The sequence below is a fragment of the Labeo rohita genome, chromosome 14 (assembly GCF_022985175.1).
Source record: "Labeo rohita strain BAU-BD-2019 chromosome 14, IGBB_LRoh.1.0, whole genome shotgun sequence".
Lineage (NCBI taxonomy): Eukaryota > Metazoa > Chordata > Actinopteri > Cypriniformes > Cyprinidae > Labeo > Labeo rohita.
The window spans coordinates 6,918,081-6,937,914 of NC_066882.1; the positions used below are offsets into that span (position 1 = coordinate 6,918,081).

Below are 19,834 nucleotides of genomic sequence, written 5' to 3' on the forward strand. Positions count from 1 at the left end.
TATTTACAAGTATGTGTATTTATTATTTCTATATAATTTATTATATAAATAAAATATTTTGTACATAACATATTTTTCTTACATATATACATTAATTTGTGTGTATTTATATATACTAATTACACACAGCACGCACACATATATTAGGCGAACTCAAACTTTTATTGTTTGTATGCAATTAATCACAACAAAATAATTTGACAGCCCTAACCTATTTTTTTTTTTTTTTTTTTTAATGACTAATCATTTCACTAGGTAAAACCATTATTCCCCGGCTGGGATCGTTTAGATCAGGGGTGCTCAACCCTGGTCCTGGAGATCGACTTTCCTGCAGTGTTCAGCTCCAACCCTGACCAAACACACCTGAACCAGCTTATTAGGATCTCAAGGAGCCCTTTATAATTACAGACAGGTGTGTTTGATTAGGGTCGGAACTAAACTCTGCAGGAAAGTCAATCTGCAGGAACAGGGTTGGGCACCCCTGGTTTAGATCCCTTTGAAGCTGCATTAAAACTGCAATTTGGACTTTTTTTTTTTGGTTGCCAGGTTTTCACAACAAAACCTGCCCAATTGCTTCTCAAAACTAGCCCAAAACTAGGGGTTTAATGTGGTCTCCCATTAAAAATCGCGCTCCGCGGTGTAAAATACACATCTTTTGTAGGGGTTCCCCTGGTAAATTCACATTCCAGAGGCTAATTATGACGTTATTGGGGTCGCTTAAACCCACGGACATGAAAAACAACCCGCGGCAACAGTGTTAAAGTAGCCACATGGCAACACTGCCTGTTGGCCATCACTGAAGTATGGTGAAAAATCCTGAAATATTTCCCCCAAAAGCTTTAATTTCTTTTCAGCCGAATAAAGACATGGGGGTGAGTAAATTATCAAGAAATTTTTATTCAGGAAGTGAACTAATCTTTTAAACATAAAATTTTAAATTACGAAAGGCTGATATATTTTTGTATAGTGTGCAGGATTTTTTTTTTTTTTTTTAGTTTACATGCAGCAGAAAGACTGAAACGTACTCCAAAAATCTTGTTTTATATACAACTGACGTTACAGAGTACAGTAGTAAATACTTTGGATGCCATTCTTTATTTCAGTATTGCATTTCTAGCATTTCTAGCTCCTCATTAGTAGGCCTACTGAAGCATAGTGTATTTAGTCTCTTTTTGAAACTGTTTTGGATATATGGATATAAATAGTGAATCACAAACAGTTTCACAGTTGCCACTTGTACCCAGTACAAAACGTGCAGTGATGCTTCTGTCTGCCATCCTGTTTATTAGCTATATGTATGAAATACAGACACCGGTAAGACCTAGTAACGTGTATGTGACACTTGTTTCCAAAGTAAAGTTTCAGTAACTATACAAAGAGGACCATACTGTACTTCACTCCTGGAGCACTGTGCTCTTTGTTTGAAGGCCAAACATTCTAGCTTGGGAGCACTTGTATTGTAAGCTTGAACAGCTCCTTGTTTGGTGTGCCAGAGACAGGCTGTTTGTCATGGCCTGAGCTACATCAAACCTAGGAAACCCTAACACCAGAAAATCCTTCTCTAACCCAGGCTGTCACATCACGTACCCCCTCTAATAATGAAAGGGGCCGGTCATCCAAATATGAAACTTCTGTCATTTATTCACCCTCATGTTGTTCCAAAAGTCAAGGGGGTTGGAACAACATGAGAGTGGGTACATGATGACTGGGGGCAAACTGGATCAGACTGGCATAGATGTAAATTGGGGTTCGCGTCGTGTTCCCAGATATATTTATTAAGAGCTTAAAAGAGCAAGAATTTGCTCCATTAAAAACAAATGCGGGAGTCTAGACAGAAACCCCTGCCTCCTGTGAGGAGACTGGATGGCTCCGATTCTTTCTCCGGGACAGAAACTCAGACCGGCTCCTTACTGACCCTCTGTTTACTGTGTCGCCATGGCAGCAGGAGGGACAACTCCAGGACACGATGTGGCTGTTTATAGACAGTCTGCAGGGACTAGATTGCTAGCAGAAAGATGACGTCTGGGATAGCATGATTATCCCATGCACTTACGGAGACTGCGAATCCCATCGAGAACAGTCTGATGCAAACATTAGACGTGATTACGCACCATTCCGCGGAGAAAGAAAAGACAAAGACTGTAAAATCAATGATTGCTTTTACTTTTTGGAAAGTCTAATCGGACACTTTTTGTTTATTACTCAATGGTTGGACATGTTGATATAACCAGCAGCAATGGTTTAGGACTCTACATATCAGTGATGTTATGTTCTTTCTTTTCGAGTTTTTTTTAATTTTTTCCAATCAGAATCCATCATACAGTCTAGCACCAAACATAATGTTCAGTCAGTGGCAGATAGGTTTAATTTACTGAACATATCACAGTGTTCTCTACAAACATTTGTTCCTGAATCGTGCATTGTTAAATATAACAAATATCCATGTCATTACATAAATTGCATGTGGTAAAGTTATGCACCAGGAACAGCACAGTTCACTTCAGATCAGCTAGTGCGTAAGGATGGAAGACTGTCTGCCAACTCTTAACTAAACCACAATGAATCTCTGGTAGTCTTGACCAAACCGGAGCAGCATGGCATTAATAAATTCTCATTCAGGTACAATAGTACATTTGCACCGATGAGCATTTCTTTATGAAACAACATGCGCAGGTTGTTACTGGTACATTAAGCACATTGACAGACACAGAGACTGCATAATTCCATGAGGTATAATATTGCCTAAATTACATATATTATTGGTTCATGTTTCTATTGACTGACACATTTACATTTCTTGCTTTACTGACTGGAATAAAACGGTTAGTCATACAGTCTCACAGGAAGATTGAAACACTGCATATTTTGAATCGAACATTTGAATATGAGAGAATAATCACTGTGCTGAACAGATCAAAGACATAGAAAGTGAACAATTAACAATATATTAAGTATATCATAATGAAAAACGTTTGCTGAATGATCAAATAAACAAAAATAGATTTTTACGTACATTTCCTCACTCAAATTGAACCAATCGGAAGGCGACATATACAAAATACATGGCTGCCAATTGCAGTTTAGTAATTATGACATCATGTGCTCCTCTAATTGGCCATAAATAGAATACAGTGTGTAAACCAAAAGTGATGTGCAAGGTCACCCAACACAGAAACAGTAATTATAGGCAGTAGAGACAGTCAGTTTAACGTTATCAGTTAACATGCCCATTTGCCAAAATGCTTTTCGTTAGGGATATTGCATTCTCAAAAACGTTATCTCTTTAGATTGAAAAATATCAAAAATATTTTTCTCTTATCTGTAAAATCCTTCAAATGCTCAAAGGAATGTCTGGAGGAAGAACGTAGAGCCCTAGAAAACCGGAGGTCATTCTTCTGAACCAGAAAGTTAATAACATACTGAAAAGATACATGTTGGCAGGACTGGTCATCTGTAATATCCACTGCCTGACACAAACATGACACTGCAATACTGTTCAGTCTATACAGTCTAGATCAGATCAGACATCAGGTCCAGTGTACAAGGGGCACCAGTAGATCATTCCTCACCTACTGTATTTCATCCTTCCAATGAAAGAACATGTGCCGCTTAATAAATTACAAATAAATAGGGCACTTGATTACTCATAATGTTGAAATCCATCAGCTTAACTAGAAGGCAAGCGTACTGATTTTTCAACTATGAGCAAATATGTAGGCAACCAAATGTTTTAAAGCATGTACTGAAATTCCTAATTCATGTAATGTTGCAGAATTTAAGCATCAACATATTTGAACCAAATTACGTAAATGGTGCAATAACCCCTCAAAGGCCATTGACTTTTCATCAGTTTCATCACTTTCCATCAGCCCAGCACTGGAACATGTCATGCTAATTCCAGCAGGTAGCTGTAGGTGACATACAGTAGTCCATCTCTCCTCAGTAGATGAAGGACCATCAATGTATTGGAAAAGTCCATTTATAGCCGCTTCACATAGTTCCCGGGAAAGGTTCCAAAAAACTTGGTTCTCCTGGACGTGCCTAAAATAGGAATGAGGCAAACATATAAATATATATATAAAAATTCATATACATCTAACAAACATTTTAGTACAAATCCATCTATATATTATTCTCTGCACACATCCATGGGCTGTTTGAATCATGACAGAGTTGATAAAATTTTTTGGTTGGAGAATAGAGCCAGCTAGTGGCAAAGAAATGAACAACACTAAAATGCTCTTAACCAGCAACCTGATGAAATGGAGTTTACAGTCTTACCCACAAACCATCCATCATCACACTTCTCCATGACGTCAACAACATCTCCTTCCTTCAGTTCTAGCTCATCTTCATTTCGTGGCATGTAGTTATACAGGGCTTGAAATCTGCAAGAATAAAGACTCTTTAAGTGTTTTCTACCTTAAAGGAGAAGTCCACTTCCAAAACAAAGATTCACATATAATGTACTCACCCCCTTGTCATCCAAGATTTTCATGTCTTTCTTTCTTCAGTCGTAAAGAAATTATGTTTTTTGAGGAAAACATTTCAGCATTTTTTCTCCATATAATGGACTGATATGGTTCTCCCGAGTTTGAATGTTTCCCTCAAAAAAAAAAAAAAAAATTTAATGACTGAAGAAAGAAAGACATGAAAATCTTGGATGACAAGGGGGTGAGTACATTATATGTGAATCTTTGTTTTGGAAGTGGACTTCCCCTATATTTCAGAAGGTTATATTAGGTAATATTTATAATAGGTTATATTTTAAAAGGATTAAAATACTGACCAAATCCCACAGTGGAATAATGTTAGCGTAAAACAATAATCTACTTTAACAAGATTACAAAAATTAATTTACTAGTACTCTGGTAATGGAAAAAAAATGTGATGGGGAAAAAGTTTTGCGTTGTATTTATAGTTCTGACAGGTCCATCTCTGATGATTGTGCCAATGTAGTTTACAATCAGTGGAAAAAAACCCTTTAAATTAAATATAATATTTTTGGTTGATTTCTGGAGGATATATTGCTATTAATTTACAAATGTTGTATTTTTTGGACCAATTTTAAAGTTTTATTACATTTTTGTTTCCGAAATGAGCCCAGAAAGGTAAAAATAATAAATAAAGTTGCTGTTTTTGTTTTCTTTGCACTCAGAAAGTATTCTCATAGCTTCATAAATTAAGGTTGAACCACTGATGTCACATGGACTATTTTAACAATGTCCTTACTACCTTTCTGGGTCTTGAACGTGGTTGCGTTGCTGTCTATCCAGGGTGAGAAAGCGCTCAAATTTTTTATAAATTATCTTAATTTGTGTTCCGAAGATGAACGATTGTCTTAAGGGTTTGGAACAACATGAGGGTAAGTAATTAATGACCTAATTTTAATTTTTGGGTGAGCTATCACTTTGTAGATTGGCAATACAGAAAAAGACTTTAAATACTCACGGTTCCCCTGTACCTTGAAGCGGATCATGAACATATGCTTGTCTTTGGGACTGGAAAAAAAAAGAAAACCGGAAAGGCCATTTAAATGTTTCCATCTCTCATTCTGCTGTATGTCCATCTGATACTAAGAGTTCCACTGTGCTCGTGGAGAACCACTGATGCAAAGCCGGAGGCCAGACCTGGATCAGCTGTGTATCTGAACTATGTAAATGATCAAACTCACTCACTCAGATTTTAAAAAAAGGAACTGCACTTTGTTTTCAAATACATGTGAGATCCAGGAATACCAGGGCTCAAGTTCTGGGTTTCTAATCCATCAAATAACATATTTTCTAAAATATGTTTGACTTGTGGACTTAGAAACAGAAATGCCTTAAATCCTGAAAACGAGGACTGTACTCCCCTTTTTTGGAAGGAAATGTGGGGAATAGGCCGCTTGCCTGGCCCTGGGGAGTACACCTTGTTTAAGCTGTGTACACAGGAAAGATCATTGGGACAGTCCCACGTGTAATCAAGACACTCCAAACACTCTCTATACAAGGCTTAAACCAACACTGCATGAACAAGCCAATCTTCTCAGCTGCGTTGAGCCACAAAAACAAAAAAGACTGCAGAGATCCACTATTTGTCATCCAGGACATGCAGGAAAACCACTTCCAGACACACTTCCAGCATGCAGACTAAACAAATGTTATCGCTCTACAGCGATGTTAGAAATTAAATGTTATTACCACAAAATGCACTAATGCATACAGACAAGGCCATGGTGTTAAGAGTATCCCTTATTCATTGACTCAGCATTCCTCCATATTGTACTGATGGAATGATACTGCGTACGGAAGCACCATCAGCACATGTATATGCCAGTATACATTGTATCATTCCTAATATCATTATGTCCAGCTAGAGCAGCGAAAATGGAAAGAATTGCACTCAAAACAGTGGATTTCCAGGTCAAATGTTGTGTTGTGTAGGGATACTTTGAAAAGAGAGAAAACTATTTTCCTTGAGTCAAATGTGCCATTGCCACACAAGGTGCACATACTCCCTACCCTATGAGATGGCGAAAAGTTTTGACCTCTAACAGGCGATCCGCAGGACCTCCTAGACATCACGGGGCTACGAGGGGGCTTACCAACAACCACAACATCACGCCTTAACACAGGCTGAAAGAACCAGAGCCAGGAGAAGCTGACATGAATGTTATGTGGAGTCACATATGTAAACATTGTACAGAAATATTTACTACTTTTCAAAAGTTTGGGGTCAGTATGTTACTTTTTTAATGAAATGGATACGTTTATTCAGCTATATTTTTAAACTTTCTATTCGCCAAAGAATCCTGAAAAAAAAAAAAAATTATCAAAATGTTTTCGACATTGTTTCTTGAGCAGCAAATCAGCATATTAGAATGATTTCTGAAGCATGATGTGACCAGTGAAGACTGGAGTAATGATACTGAAAATTCAGCTTTGCATCACAGGAATAAATAACATTTTAAAAATATATTAAAACAGAAATTAGCTCTTTTAAATTGTAATAATATTTCACATTATCACTGTTCTTACTGTTTCTGATCAAACATATATAGTGCTGGTGAACATAAAAATCTTACCAAACCTGACCTTTGAATTGTAGAGTAATATATTTATACAAAACGTGTGAGTAAATATTCTTTGTACTATTTACTCAAGGACAAAATTGTTTAGTTTTTATCTAAATGTCTTATTATTTACTCCATTGCCCAAGCATCTGTTATGAACACATTGTTTGTTTGTTCCCATGCCAGCGGACAGAACTAATAGGACAAAACCCATAAAGCTAATTTAAAGGATTGTGAGTAGAAAAAAAAGAGTTTGGTGGTGGGGGTTGGGTGATTTAAATATGTCTATGACTTGCTAATAATTAATGATTCTAGCTCCCCATATAACAGTCATAATTTATTGTATGTCAGACATATGAACTACATTGTTCTGTGTTTCATTTATGAGTGGTGCAATAAATCTCTCATATAAATGCATACCGCAAAGATGATGTACTTTAAGTTATATAGGTCACTTTAATAGGAAATGTTAGTGTCTGTATTATGGAATGGTAAGAGTGGGGGAAGGGTGGAGGATGATGAGCGCTAGTACAGTCACTAAAAAGCACCTTGTCTTTACCTTGACCTTTGGGGAGCGGAGGTCCTGTCGAGAGAACAGTTTTGCAGAGGGAGGGGGCGACTGTGAAACCCCAGGCAGTGGGGGGGTGGAGCGCGGGGAAGGGGGAGAGTATTTAGCCGATGAGGGAAGTGTGAAAGGCAATGACATCTGTGAGGACAGGGGAGAGAGACGTGGAGAGGCATTCTGGGAAACTTCACCCTGCTGGTGCGGAGACGAAAACAGTTATACATGCCTAAGACATACGTTCATCATCCTCAACAGATGCTTCAGGATTTAAAGGTGAAGTGTGTAATTTTTTGAGGCTATAACATCATCAAACAAAATTGCAAAAATTATTGATCCATGACTTTCCGAATACCTGCCATCTAACAATTGTTACTGTTGGGTCTGAGCGGAAAGATGGAAATAAAATGACTTGTAAACTTCAAATGACATTACATTTTCCTCAGGAATGCCATTCAATGTCCATGGCTTGTTAGTCAGCCAGAAAAATAATTCTAGAAAGAAGCATTTTCCTAAATATGTGACCCTGGACCACAATATCAGTCTTAAGTAGCACAGGTATATTAGTTGCAATAGCCAAAAATACATTGTTAGGGTCAAAATGATTGATTTTTCTTTTATGCCAAAAATCATTAGGATATTAAATAAAAATCATGTTCCATGAAGATGTTTTGTAAATTTCCTACCATAAATATATCAAAACTTAATTTTAGATTAGTAATATGCATTGCTAAGAATTCATTTGGACAACTTTGGCGATTTTCTCAAAATTTAGATTTTTTTGCACCCTCAAATGGTTGTATCTCAAATATTGTCCTATCATAGCAAACCACATATCAATGGAAAGCTTATTTATTCAGCTTTTCAGATGATGTACAGACCTCAATTTAAAAAAAAAAATTACCCTTATGACTGGTTTTGTGGTCCAGGGTCACATATATGCACCATATTATATATGAATTTTATTTTTAGTTAATCTGTTTTCTTTATTATTAAATGTATGTTTGAAAAAATCATTTAAATGTTTATATTTCAACAACAAAACAGAGTAGAAACAACAAAAAAACAACCTTACAAACAAGTGTTGATTGTTAAATAAATGTGATTTTTTTTTTTTAATTTACACTTTAAGTTTTTTTTTTTTTCAAAAATATTTTTCAGTAAAAAAAAATAATTTCAGGTTTGGTGTTTCGATAAAGAAAAATTAATTTCAGTGCATCACAGGCAAAAAAAATGACCAGTGAAAACAAAAATCTGAGCACTCCATCTATTTTATAGTTTTTTTCAAAAACACTGAATTTAATATGTAGTAAAAAAAAAAATTACACACTTCTCCCGTGAGGAAATCTATTTAGGCTGTTCATTTGCTCTGTTTAACCACACAGCGAGCACTACCTCAATATCTGACCCCTCACTATGGGCAGGTTGGACTGGAGTAAATGTATTTGACATCAGGGGTTCATTTAAGAAGCTGTTGCCTTCATTCAGCTCCTCTTCTATAAACAGCCTGGGAAGCGTTTCTGTTACATCTGGTTCTAGGTGATAAAATCCCTCCTCTTCTTTGAACGTGCCCTTTGATTGGCTGGCCTTAATGATCGACACTAACTCCTCACACAGATCGTCCTCAGGGTCTTTAGGTGGAAGAATGTCCAACGGGGATTCGAGTGCCTCTAAAACCAAGTCAATAGGGCTGAGTAATTTAGGGGGGTCTGCCTCGTCTGGTTTGCGGAGTTCTTTCTGCAGTTCTTTCTCGGCTAAATCTGCTTTTTGGCTGGAGAGGATCTCTATAACACTGCTAGACCTGGGGCTGGAGTCAAATATGGGTGAGGTGGGTGAAGGAGTGAAGGAGGCGGAGGTGAGGTAGGGTTGAGGTGACGGGCTGGGATCGGGAGACATGTAGGCCTTTGGGGAGGTGATGGGAATGAAGTGACCCTCTTTGAGAGCAGGAGTGGAGATGCGGGGAGTGAGGGCTGGAGAGCGGCCCAGCATGGAGGAGGCGGGAGAAGGGGAGACGGCAGAATCCAACACTTCATAGTATGGCTGGAAATTGGAAGGGAAGGGAGGAGGTGTAGGGGCAGGGGTTCCTGAAGAAGACAGACCCAGAGTGAGGGCCAGCCACTCGCTGGTGATGGCCTGAAGGTGTGCGGCTTTCTGCGGACTGGGAGAGGATGAGGAGAGTGGACGGACAGATGGGGATGGAGAGTTGTAGAGGGGACGTACAGATGATGGCTTGGGAGAAAGAGGGAGAGAGAAATAAAAAGTGATAGTGATGATATACGCTGGAAAAGAAGAGCACTGATGGAAAAGATAATAAAAGTGACAGGAGGACAGATGAAAGAGCTGCGGTGTTATGAGAAAATACCGCCTAGAAAACCATGGTACACAAACAGCACTTTTATATTCGGCAAATCTGATTAATTCCAGATGATTTAAGCAGTTTATAGCTATGGATTCTGTTGTGTGTAGACTAATTACTATTTGGATGCAAATAGAATCCTACCCATCATGTAAATTAGATTTCACATAATTTATGGCCATCATCAACGGAAATTCTCTGTACAGCATCCTAGAAGTCACTTTATTTTCTGTACAAAGCCACAGCTCTGATACACAGCAGAAACGCTGTCATTGCGAAAGCTTGTTGCAGTCACGCACTCCAATTTTGTAAAGGCTTAGAAAAATGCAGTATATGAGAAACAGGCCTAAGACAAAAGGCATGAGCTACAAGGAAGGATATGTCATAATTAATCATTTTAAGAGTGCACTTGCTGTCTGTATTGATTTGTGAGGTGGAAACAACAACAAGGTCACTAAAAGGTCATCTATAAACCAGCAATAAGAGCATCCTGTCCTCAAAATACAAGCCTTCCACATCTACCCCGGGTGCTTTTCAAGAACTTGTTCTCTTATGAAAGCTAAAATGAAAAGATATTGGACAAAAATACCTAATAGGACATTTTCTGTGTATTTGTGAATTTATAGTGTCTCCAAAATGTTTTTATCCTTAAGCCATGTTTAAAAATGTATGAACCTTCCACTAATGTCTGACAACCAGAAAGTGTCCAAATACAATTTAATAGCGCACTACCGTTTATGTTTGTGGTCAGTGCATATTTAATTAACTGACTTTTTAAATTGTTACAAAAGATTCATATTTCCTTTGAACGCTCTATTCCCAAGAAAAAATGCATCATGTTTTCCGCCAAAAAAGCACAACTGTTTTTAACACTGAAGATAAAAAGAAATGTTTCTTGAGCACCTTGGTGATCATAAGGGACTTTTTCCAAAAACATTACCAACCTAGCAACCTACGCTTACCTTTCTTTTTAGAAGCACTTGTGCTCCTAAGGAGCACAGTCAAAATTTTAGGAACACCTTCTAATCAATAATCAAAAAATCTGATCAAAAATTAGCCTTTCCATTACGAGGTGATATTTGACTCTTTATAGTGAATATATATATGTATTATAGGCTTTTTAAATGTTTTTAATTTCTAATTAAAACAACAGAATAAGAACAGGTATGATAAGTTACCCATCAAATGCAATCAAATTAATTTGTTCTACAGTTTAATGAGGCTCATTTGTTTAATGAGGCTCAGAGGTGGCATGAGTGCAATCAAAATAAATTTAATAAATTCAAATAAATTTTAAATATAAAATTTTGAATACAGAAATATTAAATGATTTAAATAACTGAAAAGATACTTCAAAAATGAAACTAAAACTGCCAGTAGGTGGTGGCAAGTCACTGAATTAATTATTGAATCATTCATTCGATTTGTTCAAACGACTGATTCATTCAGGAATAAAGCAAGTGACTGTCTTTATGAATGGGAAATTGAATCATTGACTGACTAGATTTGTTTAAAAATGCACGTTCATTCATAAACAAAACACTGCTGTGTTTGATGATGAAATAGAGCAAAATCAAGCAATAGTGTCGGCGCCAATAGCGTTGTGGTTAGCACGTTGACATATAACGCCAATGCACTGCGGGCAACCCGAGTTTGAATCCCCCCTCACTTTACTTCCTTTCCTTCCTGTCCTATGTAAATAAAGGCATAAAAACGCCAAAAAAAAAATCAGGCAATAGTGTTATAGTCAGACAATGTAAGTCACTTAATATTAACTTCATGTTTATTTAACTGTTGTATTAAATCAATATCTCATTTACAAACTCCCTAAAAAATCATAAAAAAGCCATCACTCATCTTAGTTCATCGCAATCTCACAAAGCTTTTTTTTAATCAAAGAAGCTCTCTACACTGCACAATGAATCTCTTATTTACACTCTCTTTACACTATGATATGTCTGTGATACATTACTTAATGTTGCAAAAACACAGAAACCTTTAAAGCTCCCCTCAGTGCAAACACAAATATGCTGATCAGGTCAGTCGCACTGGTGCTCCTAAATATTTTTTCATAGTCGCACGCAGTAGTTTTCAGTTGCACTCCAGTGTATATCTGTTTGTTTATGATTTAAAAACTTTGAAAAGCTTGCTGAAAAGTGTGCTTATGCTATTGATTTTTAAATTGGTGAAATTGGTTTGATATTTTGTTAGCCAATGCAATAATTTTCTTCTTTTTAAGTGGCCTAAGTGTCTGAATACTTTATATGGTCAGTGTATATACTGTAGCACAAAGTTAAAATGTGTTTGCAACAATGTTTGCTATAATAATAATAAAAAACCTGTCCAGTCCAGTCACATTAGTTCACCTTCAAAGAAACTTCTCATTCAGTAACAGCAGGAGCTGAGCAGCACATGTATAGCACAGCAGGTCATGTCCACGTTTTAATTAGCCTATACTGAATGCTGGCAGGACGTGTGATTAATCTGATCTAATCCTGCTGGACTCGTCTCATGTGAGCAAAGGAATAAGCCTTTACTTTTTTGTTCTTTAGATGGAATTACAACTCAAGGGCATTTAATCTGAATTCAAGCTTATCTTACACAACAAGCCAAAGGTAATCTAAAGATGACAGAGGTGATCTATTTTGGCAGGGGGCAGTTGCCATCTGAGAAAGGATTAATTTTGTACTTGCCACCTTGTTGGCACTGATAGTACTGTACATGACCTATGGCAATATGAGTAACATGATATGTATGAGAGGCTTTACTGCCTCTGACGCCAGCGTTTGTCGGCACGGATCATGTGTAAGTCAGTATTTACCCAGATAAGATTATGCAGTCACTTAACTGGATCAGAGTATGTTTTGTGGATGTTTGTTACCTGAAATTCAGATATCCCTAGTCACCATGATTTAAACCTCACAAGTAATATGAGATTAAATTTTACATTTTAAGAGGAATTGCAGATGAAAACGTACCCTGCTATTCAGTCTGTCACTGGAGTAGCTGGTTGGTATACTGGGCCCAGGAGGTTGACCGGTACTTTGTACTGAAGCCTTCTTAACGACATCCACATACGACACAGGAAAAATTCCTTGTTTGTTTGTACCTGGGATTTTGCCCTCAAACCAGTTCTTATCCACCTGCCGCAACAGAACAACACGCTCGCCCTGGAAGACACCAAAACAAAATATTAGGTTGTATATTTGGTGGATCGAAAGGAAAATTTCAGTGCAAAATGACAAAATCTTAACCAATCATAATGTATTTGATGTTTAATACACAACTATATGGAGAAGTTGTGGCTGGTTAAGGCAAAAGTTTCATCTTGTTTTATGCCTTCTTGTTTTATGTCTTCTTAAGAGTTCATTAGAACATTAGTGTTCAGTAAAAAGTGAGAATAATTTAGCAAAAGACACGCTCTTAAAGTGGTAAGAAACATTAAAAACTGGATTAATGTGTATTTGCTAAAACTAAAAGATTTTTATGACATCAGTACTAAGGAAATGTTTACTTTTCGTAATGAAAGTTCCACATTAGTATCAGCATTGAAGTTGTAGCGGGCAATTGCTTCCCCAATCTCTTTGCTTTGGGCTGGTGGAGGAGGTCTCGCTGGCTGATGTCTCTCTGAAGGAGGGATTTTCTGTGAAGAGACAGAATTTAAAAGGGAATACTTCAGACTTCAGAAGATAGTTAATCATAACGACATTACATACAGTTGAGAAAGTTTACATACACCTTGCATAATCTGCAGAATGTTAATTATTTTACTAAAATAAGAGGGATCATACTGCAAAAATGCATGCTGTTTTTTATTTAGTACTGACCTGAATAAGATATTTCACATAAAAGACATTTACATACAGTCCACACACGAAAATAATAGTTTTTAATTTATAAATATGACCCCGTTCAAAAGTTTACATACACTTCATTCATAACACTGTGTTGTTACCTGAATTATCCACAGCTGTGTTCATGTTGTTCATGAGTCCCTTGTTTGTCCTGAACAGTTAAACTGCCCACTGGCTACTCTTCAGAAAAATCTTTCAGGTCCCACAAATTCTTTGGTTTTTCAGCATTTTTGTGTATTTGAACCCTTTCCAACAATGACTGTGTGACTTTGAGATTCATCTTTTCACACTGAGGTACTCATATACAACTATTACAGAAGGTTCAAATGATCACTGATGCTCCAGAAGGAAACACAATGCGTTAAGAGCCGATGGTGAAAACTTTTTTTGAATTTGAAGATTAGGGTAAATTTAACTTCAATTTGTTCAAAAGTTTACACACCCCTGGCTCTTAATGCATTGTTTTTTCCTTCTGAAGCACCAGTGAGCATTCGAACCTTCTGTAATAGTTGCATATGAGTCCCTCAGTGTGAAAAGATGGATCTCAAAATCATACAGTCATTGTTAGGTTCACATACACAAAAATGCTGAACAACACAGTATTAAGAATCAAGTGTATGTAAACTTTTGAACAGGGTCATTTCAACTATTATTTTCTCTTGTGGGCTATATGTAAAAGTTTTTTATGTGAAATATCTTATTTAGGTCAGTACTAAATAAAAAAAAAAACATGCATTTTGTATGATCCCTCTTATTTTGGTAAAATAATTAACATCCTGCAGATTCTGCAAGGTGTATGTAAACTTTTGACCTCAACTTTATATCTTTAATGACTATCTATTAAAGTGCCAGCTCATCCAAAAACGAAAATTCTGTCATTAATTACTCACCTTCACGTCATTCCAAACCCCTAAGACCTTCATTCATCATCAAAACACAAATTAAGATATTTGATAAAGAGAGCTTTCTGACCCTGCATAGACAGCAACGGAACTACAATAAAGTCAAACTAAAGTAAGTTGTTGGGGTTTTTTTGTGCAGAAAAAATATTCTTGTAGCTTCATAAAAAGGTTGACTCACTGATGTCACATGGACTGTTTTAACAGTGTTCTTACTACCTTTCTGGGCCTTGAAAGTGGTAGTTGCATTGCTGTTTATGCAGAATCAGAAATTTTCAGATTTCATCAAACATATCTTTTTTTGTGTTCCGAAGATGAACAAAGGTTTTACAGGTTTGGAACGGCATGAGTGTGAGTAATTAATGACAGAATTTTCATTTTTGGGTAAACTATCCCTTTAAAGTACATACCTCCACATATGAGATGGGGAAGATGCCCACATGTCCATGGTGTTCTCCTTCATACCAGTTATTATCTATCTGCCGAGTGATGTATACCGTCTCTCCTTTCTTAAACGTCAGCTCCCTGGAAGGAAATAAAAATCAAGTTTACTATATTCCACATAGAGAAATTATGCAAAGGAAAGGCAAAAATAATACATGAAAATGTACTGACTGATTGTAGCACATTAAATGCAGTGAAAACAGAAGTGGTGACATGCTTTGCAAGTTGTTCTTACTTTGCTGTCTGTGCTTTGAAGTCATATATTGCTCTGGCTGGCAGTTTCTGTCGAGTGAACGAAGCAGAGAAATTGAACTTTATTACATGCTGTCATGAGGTGGGTTTATTTGTAGTTTGATCAAAGCTCAGATAAAATATTAGTGATGCTACTAAAATTTTGCACGAGTGATGCATATTCCCTACCTCTCTGACATCAGGGGTTTGTCTCCTGCTCTGTGGTGTGCGGCGGCCCACATCAGGGTAAGAGTAATCTCTGGATGTGTCCTGATCTGGAAAGAACAGAGAGGTAAAAGGATTCAAAGACAAGCCTCACAAAGATCCAACACTATTACATGCATGGGAACAAGCAATAGCAAAAGGAAACAATGATTTGGGGCTTGATGAGAGAAATGCAGACAAAATAAAAGAAAACAAGCAAAAATAAATACAAATATGTATTTTATTAACCAATGAAAAAATGTAAATAAAAATATAAACATAACAATGAGATATGCTTCCATGAATCATCTCAGAATTTGTTACACCCATCCTCTAGACTCACATCCCCAGTATAGGTTGTGTATTTATACTAGAACCGCAAATGGTTAGCTGGCATCTGTGCCAACTGTGGGCAGGCCCCCTTGCTCTGAACTTATAAACACTGTGCACTATGCAAAAGTATACAGTGTCGCATTTCCTTATGATTTAAAAAAAATCATTAAACAATGACCTTCTCCCAAAACTGTTGGTACTGAGGCTGATCTCATCATCTACAGTATATCAGGTTTGACAGAGTGAACATGTTAACACTCATAAGAGAGTATGTTTCTTCCCAAGCCAATAAAATCTCAAATCTGTTTTTAGATTGCAAGCTTCAGCTGCTCAAGTCATCTGTCCAAAGCTATTTATATAGACTGAAACTTCACAAAGTTATATTTCTTTTGTGGCAAGCCCACACACGAACTAGAGTTCCTCCAGTGTTCCCGGAGAATGTATGAACCTAATAAAACATATACCTTCAAGCGTCTGCCAAATACGGCAATGTACTGTAAAAGGAGTAGGAAAATAACTCGAAATAAATGTTTGATCAAACAGAAAGTAAACAATAATACAACATGATATAATGAGAAAATGAAAGACATAAGGACAAAATTGAAAATGAAAACTAGATAAGGCAGAGGATGTGGGTATGAGTCATGCTCTCTGATGTTCCTTGCAACATAACAATTCCTTTCTCTAAGTCAGGGGTTTCCAGTCTTGCTCCTGGAGGGCTACTGTCCTGCAGAGTTTAGCTCCAACCCCAATTAACACTTGAACCAACTAATCAAGATCTTGCAGGCAAGTTGGAGCAAAGCAGTCGTTCTCAGCCCCAGTCCTGATCTGCACATTTTGTATGTCTTACTTATTTAGCGCACCTGATTCAGATCATCAGCTCCTAATGTGGGAGCTCCATGTACTGAACGAGTGTGTCAGATAAAACAGACACAGGACTGGAGTTGAGAACCACTGCTCTAAAAGATGTTGGCCCTCCAGAAGCGAATTTGAACACCCTTGCTCTAAGCAAGCACATTCACAAACACAGATGGAACATAGCAATGGTGGAGGAGCAGAGCTCAAACACGGGGGACAGAAGGGGAATTGGGAAACCAGAGATGGATGAATAGAGTCCACCTTGATTGCAGTATTCAAAGTTGTGTTTCCTCTGGTTGTTGTTGCTGTCTATATGGTTGTGAGAGGCACTATGGGACAGGTGCGAGTACTCGGGTTGTTGAGTGTCCTGGCTGGGCATGCCGTCAGGCTGCGAGTGGTAAGAGCGAGGCTGAATTGTTGGGCTGTTTCTCCCCAGCACATGCAAGGATGAATTCCTCTCAGGAATGTCTGGAAGCAACTCCACCAGCAACCGATGAAGGATGCTGTTGTCAGGCAGGTTACCACTGTGCTTCTCAGCACGGATGTGGTCGTAAATATCTTTCAGGGCTGAATCTAGAGCCTCATACATACAGCTCTTGGAGTTTGGCACTCGGGAGCAACTCAAAGGAGACAGGTTCTTCCGGCGGAAAGGCACTGGGCTGACCAGGAAGGCGAGCTTGCTTAGGCCGAACTCAGACTCTTCTACCCGCAAATGTTGCCTCCGGTCCTGCTTGGCCCTTTCGTGCTTGATCATAGTGGTGAAGCGCGTGTAGGAAGCCGGGCAGCGGCCCTTGCAAGAGCTAACGAGCTGCCTGTGATAATGATGGTGGTGCCCGGATCCACAGAAGCTCTCGGAGGAGGCGAACGAACACACGTCGAACTCTCTCTCGCTACAGAAGGATGATCCCTCGATCTGGATGAAGTCGCTAAGATCGGACACTACAGCATCATGCTCGCTGTCTGAGTAGTCGTGTTGCATGGTAGAGTTTTGTAATTGGTCACTGGTGACTTGAATGTGGATTGGCACATGGGTGTTTATCTTGGGGTATTGAGGCCGTCCTTCAGGAGGATTTCTGGCTGGTGGTTCTTCATCCAGTAATGACTCAATAGAGAGGCTACGCTTGGGGCTGCTTGCCCTCCTGCAAGAAGTCCTGATTAGGCACTCGTCCCCAAGATTTGGCATGGATTTGGACTTCTGGATCAGACTCTCGAATTCAGAAATCCTGTTGTGCACCATGTCCCGAGGCACCTCTTCGTTACAGCCCTTGTTTCCGGTGCGTCTATCCTTCCGCTGTTCACTCTCATACTTATGGATCCTGGCTTTGACGGAGCATATCACTGTAGAGTTAATCAGCTCTTGTCGGTTGATGTGATGCATCTTTTTGTAGAGTTTGAGGAAGCCCGGTGCATCATGGGCTGAGCGGTGCCTTGTCCGCTCCCTAAGATCCTCAGACTCTTGGGCGTCACCGCATTGTGATGCCTCTAGTTTCCCGTTGTGCAACAAGGATCCAGTGCTTTCTGAACGGGTTTGCACTTTTTTTTCCCTCCCCTCAGATAAAAGGTCATCACAACTCCAGGATTTGAGCTTAGACGAGGTCTCTTCAGAGATCATCCAGTCTTCTGGGTTCTCCTGGGGTGTTTTCCAGTCTTCGGGGAGGCTGGAGAAGCCTTCTGAGACAGGCATGAAACTGTCCTCATTTTGCACTTTCTTTTGATATGTGAATTCTGAGGTAGCATGGTTCGGATTTTGACAATTTAAATGTGCTGTGTGCATATTGCTCACATCCCCACCTTAGATATCCACCACAAGCAGCATGGTAAAAAAGAGACATGAGAAGACATTAAAAGGTAATTGACCCACAGAAGAGAAAAGTAAGGATGTTTATACTACAACCTGGAGGGAAACTGGAAAGAAATCAGACATCTTGATCAACAAGGCCTCGCTGAATAAAGAAGCAATTGATATGCTACACTACACTGAGGCAAGATTGTAAACACTAAATAATTCATTGAACTTTATTCATGCAAAGGGAAAGTCGTTTAAAATTCTGCTTGCACTGCGAGGAGCAAAATGAAAATTGTCCGTGAACCTTCCCCTGTTGCTTATTCTGATGTGGCTGCTTGTCTGGTGTCTACCTTTAGTCCTGGTGGTGGCAGGTGAGCTGGGGCTGGTGAGAGGAGTCCTCTGGGTACTGCTGCTCCTGGGTAGCTCTAGTGGCTTGACAGCCGTTTGTGTTGTGCCCACACTGCTCTGAGCCCTGGGTTGGGCGGCTGCAGGTTCAGATTTCCGTCGCCTCTTGTTATCACTGGCAGAGCTGCAGAATCAATGTGGTTGAAGAATTGTAACCAATAAATATAAAAATGTAAACAACGTAAAAAAAAAAGAAGTTCTAAGTTTAGAATGAAATGCAATCCTAATCTCCATTTGAAAATAATGGTTTCTCACCTAGTGACTTCAAAATACATTGACCTACATGCATGACCTGCACCATGCATCCACTAAGAATGACCTTGGGACCAGTTGGTTAAAAGTCATCGCAAGTATGTTTTAAGAAAAGGTGGGTTTTCAGATGTCACTTTTTTGATATTTTTTTAAAATATAGGCATTTTAAACAAAATCTATGCAAATAATGTATTACAGTGAACGTACCTTGATGGCCTTTCAAGGCTCCTGTCTGTGGATGGCTGATACAGGGAGGTCTGGAACAGATGGAGGAAAAAAGCAGGATGAATTCCTCACTTAATATCCACACTTACTTCACAGTAGGTTCCTTGACACCCAGAGTTCTCCTTTACCAACCCAACAATGGTTAAACAGTGAAACTCCCAATGTCCCAATGATGTAGACCAGCTGTCTCTTGAAAAGCTAAGCCATTCCCAGGACAGCTAGACGCGTTAGATCACTTACAAGGGTTTCTATGTCGAACAAAGCGGGGAAATCCTTGTACGCATGGCTGGAGTAGATAATCATCTTCCTGTTTGCTGAAGCTCTGACCAGTGTTATCTGCAACAGCTCTTCAGACCAGCAGCAGACGCCCC

General features: G+C 38.5%; 1 protein-coding gene across 7 annotated transcripts in view; it reads right to left on the reverse strand.

Moving 5' to 3' along the window:
* Positions 1-2,142: 2,142 nt before the first annotated feature.
* sorbs2b (sorbin and SH3 domain containing 2b) overlaps positions 2,143-19,834 on the reverse strand; it is a 61,218-nt gene continuing 43,526 nt past the window's right edge. For 4 of the 7 annotated variants that reach the window (XM_051127991.1, XM_051127994.1, XM_051127989.1 and 1 more), the window contains 13 exons: positions 19,446-19,495; positions 18,932-19,110; positions 15,590-15,675; positions 15,405-15,451; positions 15,136-15,250; positions 13,487-13,615; positions 12,951-13,142; positions 9,012-9,845; positions 7,614-7,814; positions 6,504-6,617; positions 5,452-5,501; positions 4,282-4,388; positions 2,143-4,041 (listed from right to left, as the gene is read on the reverse strand). In XM_051127991.1, coding sequence (XP_050983948.1) covers positions 3,980-4,041; positions 4,282-4,388; positions 5,452-5,501; positions 6,504-6,617; positions 7,614-7,814; positions 9,012-9,845; positions 12,951-13,142; positions 13,487-13,615; positions 15,136-15,250; positions 15,405-15,451; positions 15,590-15,675; positions 18,932-19,110; positions 19,446-19,495 — 2,166 coding nt within the window. In that variant the 3' untranslated portion in view covers positions 2,143-3,979. Of the gene's footprint in view, positions 4,042-4,281; positions 4,389-5,451; positions 5,502-6,503; positions 6,618-7,613; positions 7,815-9,011; positions 9,846-12,950; positions 13,143-13,486; positions 13,616-15,135; positions 15,251-15,404; positions 15,452-15,589; positions 15,676-17,032; positions 18,587-18,931; positions 19,111-19,445; positions 19,496-19,834 lie in introns of all 7 variants that reach the window. The other 3 variants (XM_051127996.1, XM_051127990.1, XM_051127992.1) reach the window with 3 other exon arrangements.